At 44.3% G+C, this 20,029-nt stretch overlaps 1 protein-coding gene across 3 annotated transcripts in view; it reads left to right on the forward strand.

Moving 5' to 3' along the window:
• Nucleotides 1–19,575, forward strand: part of SLC6A4 (solute carrier family 6 member 4) — a 62,408-nt gene extending 42,833 nt beyond the window's left edge. For all 3 annotated transcript variants that reach the window (XM_030185700.1, XM_030185701.1, XM_030185698.1), the window contains 4 exons: nucleotides 5,126–5,225; nucleotides 10,744–10,844; nucleotides 17,792–17,959; nucleotides 18,256–19,575. In XM_030185700.1, the coding sequence (XP_030041560.1) occupies nucleotides 5,126–5,225; nucleotides 10,744–10,844; nucleotides 17,792–17,959; nucleotides 18,256–18,330 (444 nt within the window). In that variant the 3' untranslated portion in view covers nucleotides 18,331–19,575. The remainder of the gene's footprint in view (nucleotides 1–5,125; nucleotides 5,226–10,743; nucleotides 10,845–17,791; nucleotides 17,960–18,255) is intronic.
• Nucleotides 19,576–20,029: the final 454 nt, after the last annotated feature.

Below are 20,029 nucleotides of genomic sequence, written 5' to 3' on the forward strand. Positions count from 1 at the left end.
GTGTGGGACCACGTCAAGGGTCTACAGACATTTCAGCTAGTTTTTCACCTGCAAGCATATGTTTGAGGAATTAGTGAGCTCAGGGGTGCGTTCGCTGAACTGTGCCTTCACGGAAAAGGAAGGCAGGGGTTTGATTAATTTATTTATAGGTCTTTATACTATTTTTCATGACCAAGAGCATTCAAAATGGTTTACATAAAAAAAAAAATAAAAGAATTAAAAGTCTCAGAAAACAAGTGAAATTTATTTATTGGGATTTATTAACCACCTTTAGGCAGTGTACAGCAGGTACAGTTTAATATCAAACTTACAATTTTGTTAACAGCATAACAATAGTAAAATGAACAAGTATAAACATAAATTAGGTAAACTTGAAAACAGCAAATTGAAACCTAATAATAGGACTGCTCATGAAACAAGATAAAAAATATTCACATTTAACAGCACTGGAATTCAAATACCAGAGATATAATACGAGGTCAGCATAATACTCATGAAACATCTAGTAAGCACATAATTTTTTTTTGTACCCAGCGCTTTCTCACTCATGGCAGGCTCAATGCGGCTTAGGTACTTATTTGTACCTGGGGCAATGGATGGTTAAGTGACTTGCCCAGAGTCACAAGGAGCTGCAGTGGTAATCAAACCCAGTTCCCCAGGACCAAAGTCCACAACTCTAACCATTAGGTGACTCCTCCACTAGCAACATTCCATGTAGAAGCCTGCCCTTGCAGCCGCGCAGGCTTCTGTTTCTGTGAGTCTGACGTCAGACTCACAGAAACAGAAGCCTGCGCGGCTGCAAGGGTAGGCTTCTACATGGAATGTTGCTAGTGGAGTAGCACCTCTTTGCAGGCTTACTGTACCCACATATAGGTGACACCTGTAGCCATAAGGGCTATTGTAATGGTGTACAGTTGGGTATAGTAGGTTTTTGGTGGGTTTTGGAGGGCTGACCATACACTATAAGGAAGCAACGGTGAGACTTGTACCTGGGAGCTTTTAGGTGAAATCCACTGCAATGCCCTCTAGGGTGTCCCACTGCTCTGCTTGGATATCTTTGTGGCCAGTCTACTAAGAATGCTGGCTGCTCCTACATCTCAATGGCCTGATTTTATGCTTTTTACATTTTGGATGATTTTTTTTTTTCAAAAATGGATCAAAAAGATAAATGCACAGAGCACAAAAACATCTAGCAAGTGGCCATTAAAAAAAAAAAAAAAGACGTTTTGCTCTTTCAAAAATCGCTATATTCGCCATTTGGATTCTAGACGTTTCATGATATTGAAAATGCCCCTCCGCACCTTCCCCCAACCACTTAGGTACCCCTGCAAATCACTTTAAAAATGATAACTAGCAATTTAAATAAATAATGCTGTTTGATGGGGAGTCAATGTAGACTCTCCTAACTAATCTAGCTGCTGTATTCTGAATTGTTTGAAGCTTACATACATATTTAGATAAGAGGCCTATTATAAAGTACATTACAATAATCTAATGTGTTTACAATAAAGCTTCAAATCTAAACAAGGTTTTAACTTGCTAACCATCTTCAGCTTCGTGGAGGCCATCGTGCAATCTGTTCATGTTCACTGCCCTCAGGGCCAATAGTAACCCCCAATCTCTGAGTCTAACCATACTAGATCTGTGGACCCCATCCTGGGGAGGACTGGGAGGAGGGAGTCTCAGTTCACTGAGCCCAACCCTAAACATGTGGTTTTGGTTGGACACCACCAAGCCATGGGAAGCTAGCTATCCCTGTACTGACTTTAAACATTGGTTGCACCCAGTACATTTTTCTGGCAAGCTGGTACTCAAATGTCAGGTTATCCTTCCGAGGTAGGGTGATCACAGAAAGCTTATCCCACAATAGCCAAGCCCCCTGCCACAAGCCACAGAAACTATGCAAAGACAGAATTGGTTGCAGAACCTGTACTCTTCCATTAATATTTAGGAACCATGGGTCAATTTTAGCATGTACTGGAGGCTTAGTACCCCCAAGTACCCCCCTGTAAAAAAGACCTGGTTGTACCTCTCCATTAAAACCATCACATCGCCCTCTACTGGACACAATAACTGGGTGTTGTCAACATATATAAATACTGTACAACTGTGTAACCATCCCAAACTATCTAATTAGAGCCCATAGAGGCTTTAAATAAATGTTAAGTAATAATGGTGACAGTGGAGACCCTTGAGGTACTCCCCATCTCCAACCATAAAGAGAAAGCACACATGGAATTTACGGTCAGATTAAAAAAAAAAAGAAGGGATACGGTTTAATATAAAAACCAGGAAAAAACTGAATGTGAAATATAATCATATACTTCAAAAACTATAATCTTCTGGATTAACAAAATTATAACTGGCTTCCAAAATCCAGGTATAAAGACAAATATATATGTATAAAATTTCCAATCCAAAAGAAACTTACAAAGGCATGTTAAAAGGTGGCCAGTGGTAGCTGTAGCGTATGGTTTTCCTGCGTGCTCTGGCCACCTCTTAGCATGGCTGCAAAAAAGCTGATTTTCCATTTACCATGTGAGCCCTGACCGTCTCCTATATAGTAGGCATAAGGGCTCACGCGCTAACCCGGTGGTAATCGGGCAGTGTAGACCTCAACCATATCTCCACTTGGCCATCTCTTTTCCAAGCTGAAGAGCCCTAACCTCTTTAGCCTTTCATCATATGAGAGGGGTTCCATCCCTTTATCATTTTGGTTGCTCTTCTTTGAACCTTTTCTAATTCCACTATATATTCTTTGAGATACGGTGACCAGAACTGAATGCAATACTCAAGGTGAGGTTGCACCATGGAGCAATACAGAGGCAATCAAATGCAGAGGACATTTCCAAAGAAATCAACAATACAGAGGTTCTTTTGTGAAAATAATAATACATCTGATCTACTGTCCTTTCTGAAATGGTTTCTGTCCCACACCCTGGTCTAAAACTAGCTTGTGCCACATCCAAAAGCCTGTTGTTTTCTAAGAACCTACTAACCTGACTTAACCACTTTTTCAGTCCTCTTAGGGTTGCTAAATTAGTAATCGGCCTATAGTTCTCACCTCTTGACTTGTCTAACCCATCTTTTTTCAAAATGGGAATGGCTCTTGCTTCTTTCAGCTGACTAGTAGACAGCCTTTACAGTAGGGAAGCATTAATCAATTTCAGACGCCACCAGTTCATATTATTGAACAAGTTGCATAAAGACTAGGGTTATTGGATCCAAAGGTGACCCCTTTATTTTCAATAAACCAACAAGATATTTAATCCCCTTCAAAGTGACAGGTTCAAAAACATCTAATCTTGGCACCACTCCTTCATCCTATGACCTATTGTCCATATGGATGGACACCCAGAAAATTTTAATGCTGTGTCATTTCCCATGTCATTTGGAGGGGGGGGGGGTCCCATTTTGTGCAAGATTCTCTCCCTTGTGCCAACACAAGAGATGACACAAATGAAAAATGTATAGCCTGATTCCTGTGCCCACCCCTCATACCAGGTCTCCTTCTCACATACCCCACCTTCTCCACAGCAGAAAACACTCCCCCCCCCCCCCACTGGCCTCCAGTCCTACCTTAAGCATTGGTGGTCCAGCTGGGGAATCTGGTGCAGGAGCAATGCCCACTCATTCCTACCCATGGTCACAGCAGCATCCAATATGGCAGCCTTTCACCCTAGTCATGTGGTACCACGAAACTAGGTTGAAAGGTCACGGCTGCAATTTTGAAGACAGCCAATATCATTGGTAGGAGCAAGTGGATACCTGTTCCAACTTCCCCTGCTAGAGCACCATTGCTTAAGGTAGGTCTGGTTTCCGGGGGGGGGGGGGGGGGTACAGGGAGGAGGAGCCTGAATGTTGGAGCTGAGAATCATGGGTAGGAAGACATGAAATGATAGAAGAAATGCCCATCCCTATTGTTCCACTCCCTTTCGTAAATTTGAGCTCACTACTGATCTGATCTCCTACCTCTATAATGCTTCCCACTACATGCAAACCATTTTTATCCCTTATACTGTCTTTTAATTTATTAATTAAAAAAAAAACCTTAGCCATATCATCCGTGTCTAAACCTTGTATTGGATTCAGATCCATGACTTTGCCTTCTCCACCAAGATCCCTTACAACATTTCTTCATGTTCATTCACTGCTATGTTAATAACCTCTGGGTAATTAGACCCCTTGCCTAATGTTTACCAAATCACATTAGCCACTTTTCTCCAGCCTTTTCTGTCTTCCAACCTCCAATTTACGCAAAGCTCTTTTCTGATGTAACAGATGTCGTCATGTCTGAGAGGAGATGGTCTGTTCCTACTCTAAAGAAAATGCTCATGCTCTAGCAAAGTGCTGTTTGAAGGTCTCTTGCCCTCTTTTGTTTGAGATTTTATGATATGAGGAATCTTCTTGGATTGTGGCTGCTTGGAAGTGGCTTTTCCGATCACTTGGAAAATTGATGCTGTCAGAGTCACTTAACATACACGGGATCTATCTGAGTTCTATAACAAATTCTACAGGATATCGCACCGACATTTTGGCTTCTTTTCTCCCTTCACAAAGCCCTCATGTATCCTTCTGTGAGGAGTTTAGTGGGCAGAACTAAGGCACATGCAAATCAGGGGGCCCTGTCAGAAGTGCTAATTTAGATTTTGGCCCTGGTAAGGCAGCTGCCAGCAGAATGAAGGGGGTAGGGGGAAAACGAGGCTGGCCAGAGTAAGCACTACCTGCAGAAGTCTGCCTTATCTTCCCATCCCCTGCTCATTGTCCTTCAGTGAGCAGGAGACCTTGCTGAGCAGTTCCTCCTGCTTGCTGCCGCCGCTTCCTCTTCTGATTTTCCATTACAGACGGAGCCACATGGGGCCATGTAGTCTCATGAGACACACTGGCCCTACCTGTAAAGAAGGAAGAGACAGCAGTAGGTAAGAAGTGCTGCTTGCTGACTCTTGCCTGCTGAAGGGATCAGGGGAAGGGTGAATGATGAAAACGACAATGCAAGAGATGGGCTAAAGGCTAACGTACTGCTCTACACCTTAGTAGGGTTTTAAAAATGTAAGCTTATAGTGGGGGGCACTTGTTTGCCTAGAACCCACGCCACCTGCTAGTGACTGTTGCTATCTCTTTGTAGGGTGGTGCATATGTCGTGAAGCTGTTTGAAGAATATGCCACTGGACCCGCAGTTTTGACGGTAGTCTTCTTGGAAGCCATTGCAGTCTCCTGGTTCTATGGTAAGACAGAAACATTACAGGCCAGGAGAGGTATGGGAAAGAGGGACTGAAGGAGGGGAGTGAGTTTAAAGCTCTCTGTACAGGTTCATATGGAGTCTCTCTACTGAGGGTCATCTCAGATCAGTAATGGTCAAAAGTCATAACTAGTCAGCTGCTGCTTCTGTCCTGTACGATAGGAAGGGAAGGTCTCTCTGCTTCTGAGTCACCACTAAGAACATTCCTCCAGGAGCAAGTTTAAAAGCGCTCAAGGAGTGAGAACAGAGAAGAAGTTTCCCGTGATTCCCAGAGTCTTCACAACAGGGGCGTGATACATTCGGAGGATAATGTTTGAGGAAAGCTTGCACTGCTGCTCTGTGGTGGGACAGTATATATATGTGTGTGTGTGTGTCTGTGTGACACTTGTTCTGCTGCTGTATCCGTGGTGAGGTTGTGATGACTGAATGAAGTGGGGAGGAGGGTGAGTTGAAGTGCGTGGATGTGTGCGTGTCTGCTGCTGCCTGTGTGGTGAAGTTGTGATGAATGGATGAGGTGGGAAGGAGGGTGATATGGAGTGTGTGAAAGTGTGATATTTGCACTGCTGCTACTTGCACTGTACCTACATAATATAGTAAATGACAGCAGATAAAGCCCAGCATGGTCCATCCAATCTGCCCAGAAAGGTCTTCAGGTTTGCACCTGCGGGCCGCTTTGCTTGTTGTTAGGGTTGCAGCTACCATTCCATGCAGGTTATCCCCCTCTATGTTTTTATTCTGTTTTCTGTGCAGGTTACCCTCCCCCCCTTTCTTTGTTAGAGTGTATCTGCTGCTCCCTGTGGGTTACCCCCCCCCCCTTCATTGTTAGAGTGTATCTGCTGCTCTATGTAGGTTACCCCTCTCCCACATCATTGTTGGACAGTATCTGCTGCTCCCTGTGGGTTACCTCCCCCCTTCATTGTTAGAGTGTATCTGCTGCTCCATGTAGGTAGGGTTACTATACATCCAGATTTTCCCGGATATGTCCTCCTTTTCAGGGGACTATTGGGGGTCCTGACATTTTTTTTCCAGCCAGTTCGTTTGTCTGGGTTTCTGGGCTGGCTGGCTAGCGATTTGGCAGGTGAACAGATGGGTGGGTGGGCAGGTGGATGGATGGGCTTGCCTTCTATCCCCCCCCCCTCAGCCTCCGCTGGATGCTGACTGATACTCCTCCAAGCTCCTCCCCCCTCAGCAGCTGATAGGTCAGGTGAACAAAGTTGGAACTGCCCTCCCTCTCCCCTCCCCTCCCAGAAGACACACTAATTGTAGTTTGCAAGGCACGCTGGGATTGGATGACAAACATCCAATCCTAATGTGCCTTGCAAGAAGGAGCGGGACGCTGAAACATTTTAAACTGCTTCAGCGTCTACTGCACTCTTTTTCTTCGGCCCGCTGCTCTGCGCCTCTGCTGCCTCTGCTTGCCGACCAACAATGGTGAACAACCAACCTGCCCGCATCCGCTTGAAGCTTCAGCTGCCACTGCCCGGCGCCCACTTCTGCTGCCCAGACTACCGGCGCCTGCTTCTGCTGCCTACACCCCACACCTACGACTGGACTCCAGAGGCCGATGACAGAACACCTCAGCTGCGGCACTGTCTGCCATGCATGCTAACTGCTTTTCTACTGGGCTTGCTACTTCTGCTGCTGCTGTTGCCGCCGCCGCCTCCTAGTTTTGAAATATTTTCAGTCAGGAGGGTGGGGGAGGGATGGAACGTGGAATGGAACAGCGGAAGCTGAAATTTGTTTTGTTTGGGAAGGTGGAATCATGGGGAAGGGACTGGGAGGGTGATATTGTAGAATTGCTGTTGAGGGGAGAAGGTTTCTAGAGAGCTGGGCTGGAGGGGGTTGTTGAAAGGAAAGGACATGCAGGGCATTGGGGTGGTAGGAGAAAAGCTTGGAAATATAAAGGAGAAATTTTTTTTTTTTGGGGGGGGGGGGTTATAGCTAAGAAAAGAGGAATAAAATATTCAGAGGCACAAAAGCTGGAGAAAATAAAGAAACAGTTCAGGGAGCTGAAGGGGCAAAAACTGGTAAAAGAGGAGAAAATATTTGGGGGCTGAGGGGAAGGAAAGCTGGAAAAGAAGAAGAAATATTTTGGGGCAGGGGGCTGGGAGGGGAGGGAAAGTTGGAGAAGAGGAGGAAATATTCTGGTTTTATTTATATGTAGTTTGTGCAGCTCTTATCCCCAGATTGGCCCCAATGTAGAGTGTGGGGCAAGGGGTGGGGTGGGGCAGGTGGGAGGTGGAAGCATTGGGGAGGGGGGTGAGCAAAAACAAAAGTTGGTCCAGGGCACCACAACCTCTTGAGCTGACTCTAACTATGCAGCTGAGGTGGGTTGGGATGGGGCCTTTTATTTTTTGTAACCTCCTTTTTTGTCTCTGCAAACATGGTAACCCTTCATGTAGGTTAACCTTCCCCCACTTTGTTGTTAAGGTATATCTACCGCTTCATGCAGGTTTCCACCCCCATGCTTTCTCTTTTATATATATATTTTTGTTTGCAAGAGTCCATCTATGTTTTGTTTTGAGTGGAAACACTATATTTTTCTTCCATCCTCTTGCCATGTAATCCTCTGTCTTTATCCCACTCCTTTTTGAATTCTGTCACTGTTTCGTTTCCAATGCTACTGACCCCCAGGGATAAGATGTGGCTTTCCCTGGATCTATCTTAATAGTAGTTTATGGGCTATACTTCCTGGATTGTTCCAGAACTTAACTGCCTTGAGTGAATAAATATTTTCTCCTATTTGTTCTTAAAGTATTACTGTGTCACTTCATGGTGTGTCCACTAGTCTTTGCACATTTTAAAAGAGTAAACAATTTACCCGTTCTACTCCACTCAGGATTTGGTGAATCTTTATCATATTCCCCCCACCCCCAGCCATTTCTTCAAACTGAAGAGCCCTAACTTCTTTCATCTTTCTTCATGTAAGAAGAGATCCATTCCTGTAATCATTTTGGTTGTCCTTCTTTGTATTTTGCTAATTCCACTATATCGTTTTTGAGATTCAGCAAGCAGAATTGAATTGCATACCATACTCAAAGTGTGGTCTTACCACGGATTAATACAAAGGCATTATGTTATTTTTTTGTTTTATTCTCTATTTCTTTCCTAATGGGAAGTGGGGCTTAATATAGTGCCTTTCTGTGGTTTTTGCAGCTACATTCAAAGCAGTTTACATACTATATACAGGTGCTTATTTGTACCTGGGGCAACAGAGGGTTAAGTGACTTGCCCAGAGTCACAAGGAGCTGTAGTGGGAATCAAACCCAGTGCCACAGGATCAAATTCCGCTGTACTAACCCCTAGGCTTTCTTTGCCCGCTGCTGCACACTCAGCCTACGATTTCAATATTTGGTCTTTGATGACACCCATATATTTTTCTGGGTGGTGACTCACAATGTGGAACCTAACATCATGTAGCTACTAGTAAAAGAGGCCCGTTTCAGAGCAAATGAAACGGGCGCTAGCAAGGTGTTCGTCGCCAACACCCCTCCCTCCCTGGCCAACCCCTTCGTTATTCTTCCATTGCTCCGCCCCCAACATCATGACGTTTGACGCGAGGGCGGGGCACGGAGCAATTTCCCACCCCCCCGCCTCCCTGCCTCCCTCCCTGCCAACCCTTTCGTTGTTCTGCCATTGCTCCGCCCTCGAGGGCGGGGCCCTGAGTGATTTCCCACCCCCCCATGCCTCCCTGCCTCCCTCCCTGCCAACCCCTTCGTTGTTCTGCCATTGCTCCGCCCTCGAGGGCGGGGCCCGGAGCGATTTTGGTGGCTTCACCACCACGAACCTTCAAACCTTTTTGAAAGAAGTCAGAGCTTGGCTTCACTGACGTCAGTGTCCTCAGAACGTTGAGGGTGAGTTTTATTATAGTAGATAATTTGGGTTATTTTCCCCAATGTGCATCACTTTGCACTCGTCCACATTAAATTTCCTCTGCCAGTTTAGTAAGGTTCTCCTACAATTTCTCAAAATTTGCATGTGATTTAACAGCTTTGAATAGCTTTGTGGCATCTGCAAATTTGATCACATCATTTATTGTTCCCATATCCAGATAATTTCAAACTATGTTAAAAAAGCACCTGTCCCAGTACTCCACTATTCACCTTCTTCCATTTAGAGAACTAGCCATTTAACCCTACTTTCTGCTTTTTTGTCTTTTAACCAGTTCCCAATTCTCCAAGTGGTTAGTGCAGTGGACTTTGATTCTGGGGAACTGGGTTTGATTCCCACTACAGCTCCTTGTGACTCTGGTTAAGTTACTTAACCCTCCATTGCCCCAGGTACAAATAAGTATCTGTATATACTATGTAAACCGCTTTGAATGTAGTTGCAAAAAAAGCACAGAAAGGCAGTATATCAAGTCCCATTCCCTTTCCTTACCCATGGCTTTTGAATTTCTGTAGGGTTCTCTCATGAGGGACTTTGCCAAAAGCTTTCTGAAAATTAGATATACTACATCAACTTGGCTCACCTTTATCTAATGCTTATTTATGCCTTTAATAAATGTTGCAAATTAGTGAGGCAAGATTTCCCTTGGCTCAATCCATACTAACTCTGTCCTGTTAAATCATTTGTCTAATTTTGTTGTTTATAATTTTGAAGAATGGGCATTACATTGGCCACCATCCGATCTTCAGGTACCATGGATGATTTTAATGACAGTTTAGTTCTGAGTTCTCTCAGTACTCTGAAGTGTGTGCTGTATACCATGATTTAGCGCTCTTTGAGTTGTTGATTTGGATGGGTGATGCCTAAGCTTCGCACTATTGCTTCCTGCACTGTGTGTGCATGCATGTGGGAAACTTGCACTGCAGCTGCTTGTGCTGTTCCTATCCTACACTGAGGCACTGTGTGTGTGTGGGAAGCTTGTGCTGCTCCTGTCTCCAGTGCTGTGTATGTGCTAGGGGATGTGTGGATGGGTGTGGGACAGTTGCTGCTGCCTAAGCTGTACCTGTTCTGTGGTGGGGAATGTGTGTGTCGGTGTGTGTATATTCATTATTATAATCACTTCTATGTGAGATTCTTGCATTGTTGTAGGGAGGGGTGTGCTGGGGACAGTGGGTATATACTGCTTGCGCTGTACCTGTTCTCTGGTGAAGCAGTGTGTATATTGTATGAATTATGATTAAATCATTTGTATGTAAAGTGCTTGCACCGCTGCTGCTGCTGTCTGTGCTGGGAAAAGTGATTGTGTGGCACTTGCACTGCTGCTGCCCTCTGTGGTGGGGAGGGGATGTGGTGGGAAGAGTGGTTGGGGTGGAAGGGAAATTGGATTTTGCTTCTTGCACTGCTCCTATTCCCCCCCCCCCCCCCCATAGTGGGGAGAGTAGTTATGTGGCACTTGTGCTTCTGGCGCCCCCTTTGGTGAGAAGGGGTGTGGTGGGGAGAGTGAATGTTTGCTGTTTGTACTGCTGCCGCCTGTGCTGTATCTCCTCTGCCACATGCGGAGAAGAGAGTGTCTTCATTGCTCTGAAATACATATGCCTCTCTTTTTTTATTTATAGGCATCACTCAGTTTTGTAATGATGTGAAAGAAATGTTGGGGTTCAGTCCAGGCTGGTACTGGCGAGTCTGCTGGGTGGCTATCAGCCCCATCTTTCTTCTGGTGAGCTTGGCCTTTTTGAAGAAAAATTTTTTCGTGTGGCACCTCTCCTCCTTCCAACACTCTGTGCAGTTCTGTGATATTGGCACCTTCCTTATATCTAGGGCTTCTGATTTTAGATTTTATATGAAAAGCACCAATGAAACACTCCAATGTAAAAAAAATTAAAATAGCTGCTTAATTGGCTAAACACCAGAAAAACACTTCTTCCCCTAGCATTCCCTTGCCCATCCCCTGGTTTGTCTTGTATTCTTCACTCAGTTGTACATTTTCTGCGCTGACCAGGGCCAGTGTTGGGAGGGGGGTGGGGGACAAACAAGGCAGCTGCCCTGGGTCCCACAATCCAGGCATCTCTTCCCCTTCTCCCCACCACAGTCCTCCTCCCTTCCCAATCTTTAAAAATGTGTTTCCCTTCTCAGAGGTGCCCCGGTGTGGCAGCCTTCCTCACAAGCTACCTCCGGCTGCCCCAAAGCTTTCCCTCTCTGCTGCGATCAGCCCCCCTCTGACAAAATTTCCTGTTTCTGCCTGGGTGGATCACAGCAGAGAGGGAAAGCATTGGGGCAGCCGGAGGCAGCTTGTGAGGATGGCTGCTGCGCCAGGGCCCCTCTGAGAAGGGAAATAAAAATTTTTAAGACCGCAAGGTGAGGAGAAGGGAGGAAGACGGACTGTGGTGGGGAGAAGGGGTGAGAGATGCCCAGACCATGTAGTAGCAATTCAGGTGGGGAGAACGGGGTAGGGGAGGGATCAGGGATCGGAGCCCCCTCCTTAATTTCTGCCGTAGGCCCCACCATGTCTAAAACCAGCCCTGGTGCTGACGACTTGTAAGTAACAGAACAAATTTAATTTCACCAGAAAAGTGTCCCACAATAGTTCCTGTGTCGTGAAAACACTGATAAACGGTTTATGATTGACAGTCATTGGCTGTGGGTGGGAACAGAATAAACCAAAGGGCAAGTTTATAAGGATAGAGTCTAGTGTCAACAGCAAGGCTGAGAAGATAAATGTGTATTTAAATTTTCCCTTTTATTATACGCAAAGAAAAAAAAAATAAAAGGAGAAAGGCCTGGCCTTACCTACACAAATAATTTAGAGAAGACGGCACACGCTCCCTGCATGACTGCGTAATAAAACCCAACCAAATAAACATCACAGCTGTTACTAGGCAAACCTAATCTTAAAAAGCTCTCTGGAAAGTAACAGAAAAAAAACAGAGCAAGTAGTAGTAGTGTCTGGAAGCTGGCTGTGCACCGAATCTTATGGCAGGCCGAGCCTCTATAAGTTCCTGCAGAGCACATACATAAATAGGCCTTTCCCAGAGAGAGTGCAGAGTCTACACTGGACCCAACAGAACTTTTCTAACCAGTCAGTGCCCTGGATTTAAGAACATAGGAGAGCCACTTAGGTGAAGAAGTTGTGTTTGAAGGCACTTGTTATGCAATATATAAGAATATTGCGACTACTTTCTTAGTGTGACAACTGTGAAAGTAGGCCGGGACCGCCTGAAACACTTAAATGTTTGAGTGCCGATGGCGTTGAGTGCCATAGATAATATAATGTTTGTACTATTGCTTCTGATAAGTTGCTGCTATTCATATTTATTGGACTTTTGCTGCATGATCAGCTTTGAAAGGAAATATTGTATATGAGTATTTTCAATATATAGCACATACATATGGAAGAGCAAGTGATGGTGTTTCCTGTTTCAGTCCTATGACCTGTTGTCCATTGACTTTTCTTTACACTGATGCTGTTTCATACTCTCAAAATATTAGAGTATTCAAATATTTTAAAAGTAGTACTTAAATATCGCGGGGCATTGTCTCATGCTTCATGTCTTCCACTTTATTGTTGTTTGCTATTGGATTGTGAGAGGAAGATTTTTTTTTGACCCTTTTATTTATTTATTTATTTGTTACATTTGTATCCCACATTTTCCCACCTATTTGCAGGCTCAATGTGGCTTACGTAGTACCGTAGAGGCGATTTCTGTTTATAGCCAGGCTTTCAGGAAATCCACCATAAATATTCATGAGATGAATTTCCATGCATTGGAGGCAGTGCGTGCAAATCTCCCTCATGAATATTCACTGTGGATATCCTGAAAACCTCCAGGACCAGGTTTGGGAACCACTGGTGTAGAACATAGGATGTGCCATTGCAAACATCCGTCAAGCCCAGCATCCTCCGACAGTGGCCAGTCCAGGTCACAAGTACCAGCAGGATTCCCTAGGCAAATATGTGGGGTACCAGATTTTTAAAGTGACAGTTACCCGGGTCAAGTTTGCGAGTCCTCTGACTGAGAAGCCTGCTCCTGTCTTATGCTGCACTGCTTCAGAGCTCCCTTCCCTCTTCTGCTCTGGGATTTCTAGCTCTGCCTAAAAACATCAAGTCTTACATCTTGCCTTGCCAGCTAGAGTGGAGGAGTGGCCTAGTGGTTAGGGTGGTGGACTTTGGTCCTGGGGAACTGAGTTCAATTCCTGGCACAGGCAGCTCCTTTCACTTAACCCTCCATTGCCCACCGCATTGAACCTGCCATGAGTGGGAAAGTGCAGGGTACAAATGTAACAAAAAAAAAGAAGAGCTATAGGAACCAATCCCACTGTACTGGGAAGCACAGGAAATCCCAAAGTTAAAAATATTTAAATCCTTTTATCCAAATGCATGGCTTAGTGAGCACTGACCATGGATATTTATTTATTTATTTATTTATTTATGGGTTACTTATATCCCACATTTTCCCACTCATGCAGGCGCAATGTGGCTTACAGAGAATTAAATAAGAGTACAAAGTTAAAAGCTTAGGCAAGCATAAAAGAAGCAAATAGGGGGGGAGAAACTAACAGCGTGAACTAGGCAGGGTAAGGGACAAGGGATGCATCAATCAACATGGTAAGTTGGGGGGTAAGTCTTAGCAAAGAGGAATGTCTTTAACAACTTCTTAAAAAGGGCATGGTCCACTTGAGTTTTAAGGTGACGAGGTAGCGTGTTCCAGTGTTTGGGACTCCAATAACGGAAGGACGAGGCAAAGATTTTCTTGTACTTGACACCCTTACAATTCGGAAAATGGAGGTGGAGATAGGACCGAGCAGCAGGGTTGGCATTTCTAGGCGGAAGGTCGATCAAGGGGAGCATGTAATCCGGGGCAGCCCCATAGATGATTTTATGTGTTAGGGAGCAGATCTTAAAAGCAATGCGCTCCTGTACAGGCAGCCAATGAAGTGGCACTATTGGGATGGAGCACTAACTATCCTTACAGTCCATCTCAGCACTGTCTGGATAGAGCCAGATTGGTGCGTGGGGGAGTGAGGCATGTCCAGAAAGTGGTGATATTATTATTGCTATCCAGATAACTAGACAGAAAACGTTAGGAATGAAAACTTGCTGCTCTAACTTATCCAGACAGTGGTTTGAATATTGACACATTTTCTGTATATCTGTGGCACTCTCTGTTCTATCTAGATATTCAGCACTGCTCACGATCCAGATTGTGGTACTGAATATCTATGAATAATTTAAATGCCATGACCAGCATTTAAAACAAACGCAGACGGCAGAGTTTAAAGATTGCCCCGAGAGAAACGTCATTACAAAACTAACACAGAAATCTACAGCCTGCTCGATAGTGGCAACCAGAAGAGACTAAACACTCAATAGGATTTTCAGGAAATGGGTCTTTGTCAAGAGCTTACTGATTTGCAAACTCAAAAGTGTATATAGCGGTCTCTTAAAGGCAGATGCCCTTAATAGCCAAATTGGCACTAAGTAATGTCTTAGGAGAAGACCCCTGACAGCATCTAGAAATGAACTTTCTGATTGAGCATCTGGCTGGCAGCTGCTGTGTCATGTCAGTTGCAGGAACCTTTTTGTGAGATATTTTCTTACAGGAGTCTCAAGGATGCCAGTGGGCCTGACACTCAAAGGTTACTGTGCTTGCAACCTTTGCTTTAGGCCAGTTGTAACCGATCTAAAGCAAATGTTATTTAGTGTCTAATGCACAAAGGGTTTCTGCTGTCCCTTTTACAATTTGCTGAAGCAGCTACTGAAAACCCTATGCAAAGTATTACAAGCAGCTCATGACTATTATAATGAGCATTCTGTGTGATGCATAGAAAGGAGCACCTACCTTTAACAAGCTGGATTTTAATGGCAGGTCAGGAGATGTCAGAGAGGAGCCCTCGTCATTCATCCTGGCAACTCCAGGACTATCTTATCCCCCTCCCTGCCTCCCACTAACCCCACATTTAACGGCAAACGGGGATGAAGCCAGTGGTGAAAATACCAGCATCGGGCAGTCTAATCTAGCACTGTAGGAGCTTTTCAGAAACCTACGGCTAGGAAAGGAGGAGCTAATTTGTGAGGTGTGTTACTGTGCAAGGTAGCAGGGGACCTGTGCTACTTTGGTCCTGGGGAACTGAGTTTGATTCCCACTTCAGGCACAGGCAGCTCCTTGTGACTCTGGGCAAGTCGCTTAACCCTCCATTGCCCCATGTAAGCCGCATTGAGCCTGCCGTGAGTGGGAAAGTGCGGGGTACAAATGTAACAAAACAAACAAACAAATAATGTAAATCAACAAAGTACCGGGAAATTTCTGTACCACTGCAAGGTTAGCTAGGGATAGAGCCAATGTTTGTAGTTCACTTGCCCCTCCCCACGCGCTCAAATAAAAAGGTTTGCTGTTCTGCACATGTGCTAGGTGCCTGAGTCGCAAACAGTGACCGATGCACAAAGCTGTTTCAGTGCATTCATTTGCATGCTATTCCCTTTGTGCATCGGTCGCTGTTTGCGACTCGGTAGGTTCTCCCGCAGCTGCTGTTTTTAACTGCAGCCTTTGTACATTGGCCCCTGTATGTGAGAAAGAGGCCCATCGCATGAATATAAGTTGATCCAAGCATTGGCTCACCTTGTTACAGTGTTGTAAATAATCTCCTTTCTAAATGTTTGGGAATAAGGGATGAAGAACAAGATTGCCTCTGTCTAGGTCCCTGATGCCACCACATGTTGAGTACTGTGTGCTGTTGTGGTCTCCCCATCTCGAAAAGGATATAGCAGAACTACAAAAGATTCAGAGAAGGGCAACAAAAATGATAAAGGGGATGAAACATGTCCCTTCTGAATAGGGAATGCTTGTTTTAACCTGTCAAACAACAACAACAACAAAAAACAAACAAGAAGACACTGCATGAAACTAGTGATCACCAGACTGAAAAGAAATTGCTTGAAAGTTTTGGGGTCGATATTCAAAGCAATTTAACTGGCCAGGAGAAGCTCCTGGCCAGTTAAATCGCTTATTCGGATATATCCACTGATATTCAGCGGCACTTAACTGGTTAGTACCACTAAGCTGAATGCCAGCACTTTTGTGGGCGATCCAGGGGCAGAGTCAGCACTTAACCGCCTAGGTTAAGCGGCCATATTGGACTGCTTAAAGCACAGTTCTATCTTTGGGGCCCTTTTACTAAAGGGTTGCCATGTTGCAATGGGCTTGCCACATGGCAAATTAGAACTACCACCGGCCTAACGCAGCTGCCGCAGTAGTTCTGCCCCCATTGCATGGCATTTCCAGCATGACCAGAAATTTCTGGTAATAATTACAGCTGGGTTAGTGCAGGAGCTCTTGCCGCCACCTCAATGGGTAGCATTAAGGGCTTCCCCTGAAATGGCCACATGGCAAGTGTGAACTTACTGCATGACCATTTCTTTTTTTTTTGGCCTTTTACCCGCAGCTTGGTAAAAGGGGCCCTTTATGCGGTATCGCTTAGCAGTTAAATGCTCAATATCGCACTTTAGCTGGCTGCATAAACCTGGACATTGAATATCCAGGAGTACCACTGCCGCCAGCTAAAAAATTCTCTCACTGTCACCGGCTGAATATCGACCCCTTTATGTTTTTCATTCTGTGCTTAAGATGACCAACATAGTGGGATTCAAAAGTAGTTTGGAAAAGTTCATTAAAAATAATTAGTGAGGTAGAATTGAGAGATCTATTTCTCATCCCTGGAAATGAGCAATAAAAAATAGATCTACATCTTGGACAGATCAATGTTGGAGATATGATGCTGGGCTTGATGGACCTTGATCTAAGTCAGCATAGCTTATCTTATGTTCTTATGCAATGCCATGAAATTTCTACCTGCTCCACCTTCTTAGAATAATTATCACTCCTTACATTCAGAATACCTGTTAAAATTACTGATAACACATAAACTTTTCTATTCCAGACTTGTGTTATTTCTTTATAGATCCCATATGTGTCTGCAAGAGCACTTAGACCTTCTCAGCAAAATCTGTTTCCAGTTTCCTCTTTCAGGCACATTAGACGTGATTCAATTAGAAACTCTATTTTTAGCGTAACGTCTCTGACCTTGTGGAATCTCCTCCTAACACATTTGAGAATGGACACATCTTTCACTAAATTCAAAAATGGTCTCAAAACTCACTGCTTTAGGAAAGCTTATGAACTCTAACCTAACATCTTCTCTTATACTAATAGGAATGGGTGAGGAGCACTGATGGCAGGCTTTGGACTGGAGCATGCAATGAAATAACTTTGGATCTTTATTTCTCTCTCTGAGGGAAATTGTAATTATGCTTATTGCCTTCTGTCCTTTCATAGCTGTATATGTGTCTTTATTTTTATATAGAGAGAGGTTTATTAGCATTGAAAGTAAACTGCCTAGATGGTCCACAATTGGTGGTATATCAAAATCTAAATAAACTCGATAGAACATTTTCCAGTTATACTGACACTCTATTTCTGATGTGCAGAAGGGTTCAAGGCTGCATGAGTGCGCTAGGAACTGTGCCTGTGGGTCTCAGGTGTGTACAGATGTTGTAACTGCTATAGTGATAGGATGTGGTATCTACAGGAATAAACATCATTCGAGTGGTGGGGTTGCAGCAGCTCGCATATCTCCGGGGCCTCTTACTTGACTTTCCCTTGTGTTTTTTAGTTTATCATCTGCAGTTTTATGTCCAGTCCACCAGAGTTGCGGCTGTTTGAATATGATTATCCTTACTGGACCACCATTCTAGGTTACAGCATTGGTACCTCTTCTTTCATCTGCATTCCAGCCTACATGATATTCCGGCTGCTGAGCACCCCAGGATCTCTGAAAGAGGTATTCAGGGGTGGAGAGGTTTTTTGGCACCTGGCCACTGGAGAAGGGTTGGTCTAGTCCTTGGGGCAGGCACAGATGTTGCCCTTCCTTGGACATCATGGATACAAGGCTCCTTCCTAAAAGCCTGAGGCATCAGTTTCAGCTGGTAGGGGTAACGGAACCATCTTAAATGGTTGCAGTTGTGAGCCCGGTCACCCTCTCCCTTTCCTCTGGTGCTATTTTGTGTTATGTACCATGTATCACTTTCTGATTGCTTCTAGTACCCTGACTCCCTCTTTTTCTTTTCCTTTTCACAGCGTATTCTAAAAAGTATCACTCCAGAAACCGCCACAGAAATCCCCTTTGGTGGCATCCGCATGAATGCAGTTTAACATATACACAATATCTGAAGCTATCTGTAGATATATATATACACACAACATATAGGACCCTGTCTCCAAGATGGCTTCTCTCACCGTGTTCATGGGAGGACCGTTCTGGTAATAGGACAGTTTAGACTCTTCCTTTACCCTCGTCCCATGGATGGAGTTTGCAGACAGTAATGGACATTCTTTCCCATCCCACAGAGGCTCAGGCATCGCAAAATGCTAGTGCATGAAGACCCCATACTCCAATCTTCCAACAGCATATAGCTTCAAAATGGAAAACTTGAAGGAATCGCATTGTTGCAAGTCCATTCTTTTTGCAGGCTCAAGGAAAAGTGTGTGTGTGTATAAAAATATGGGAGAAAGAGGAAAGGACATTATATCAACCACTATAAGCTCAGTGCTCTAAGGATTTTATCTATCACTATAATAAGAAAAACTTCTTAAAGAAAAGGGCCCATTAATCACCAGAGATTAGATAAAAGAGTTACTGTTCCTGCTTTGAAATATGATTGTGGACCATGTTGTACAGTGAAATGTGTTTAATCCAGGTCTTGTTCATTCCAGATATAACTGCCAGTCCTGACAATAGCTGAATGTGCACTTGTACTTCCCAATGACAGAGCTGGAATGCGTCTGGTCCTCTTACCCTTTTGTGTACACAGGTTGAACTGTATTTGCTCCTAAGGGTCTCTCTACATTAAAGGAGCTGCTTAAGCTGTGCAAGATGCTGCTTCATTAGTGACGATTGTCTGAACAGAAGTATCACACCTTGAGAGAAAAAAACCCCCAACATTTCCAAATGTTGGTGCATCTACAGAGTAGAGACCTAAGAAGCTCTTGGAACTTAATCTAGATATAAGAGAAAAATGGTCAAGGTATGGACTGTGCAGTGGAGATATCTGAGCATTATAGTCAGTAGGGGGTGAACTGGATCCATGACACCCCAGGAAATGGGGATCCTACTACTTCCCCCCTCCCCCCACAGATCCCAGAGGACTTCTTCCATTAACATGGAAAGCACTAGAATCACTTGCAAACACATACTGGGCTAGAAGTGACCATTGAGGAAGAAGAGCTATAATGAGAAGGGGAAATAGGAGTCTGATTTAAATAGATGGAAGGTCTGGTAAAGTGGCCTTCTAGAGGAGGATTAGCCCCTAGAGGACCTTTTCTATGAAGGATAAGGAAGGGTACATCAGACTATACTTCAGTAGTGCCATGGTTTGGGGGGGGGGGGGGGGAGAGAGAGGGCAAAGAACCTATAATACCAAATGAGATACTCTGAGCCTCTTCTGGGACATGATAACATGAATAAGTTCTGGAAGCCACTTCCCTGAGTGTACGATGCAAGGATAAACAGAAGCCAAGCTAATCTGGCACCCATTCTCAAAGGGACCCAGTGCGGGTCTATCACTTCATGCATAGAATCTTTGGTGTCTCCGATTGAGGGTCCCCTAAATTTGAAGAAAAAAAAACAGACCTTACTCTCAATTTGTTTTTCAAGATTTATGTCAGGCTGAGCAAATCCCAGCTCACACTCCCTTCCAGTTATTGTCAGAAAGTCTTATCTATGGCCCTGAATTTTATTTCTTGTGTAATTTTTTTGAGTGAAACTTAAGGCTGTAGACAAGAGGCAAGAGATTATTTGTGAAGGAAATGTATTAAGCATCAATCATAAAAAAATAGAGTTTACAAAATATTA

The sequence above is a fragment of the Microcaecilia unicolor genome, chromosome 13 (genome assembly GCF_901765095.1).
Source record: "Microcaecilia unicolor chromosome 13, aMicUni1.1, whole genome shotgun sequence".
Taxonomy (NCBI): domain Eukaryota; kingdom Metazoa; phylum Chordata; class Amphibia; order Gymnophiona; family Siphonopidae; genus Microcaecilia; species Microcaecilia unicolor.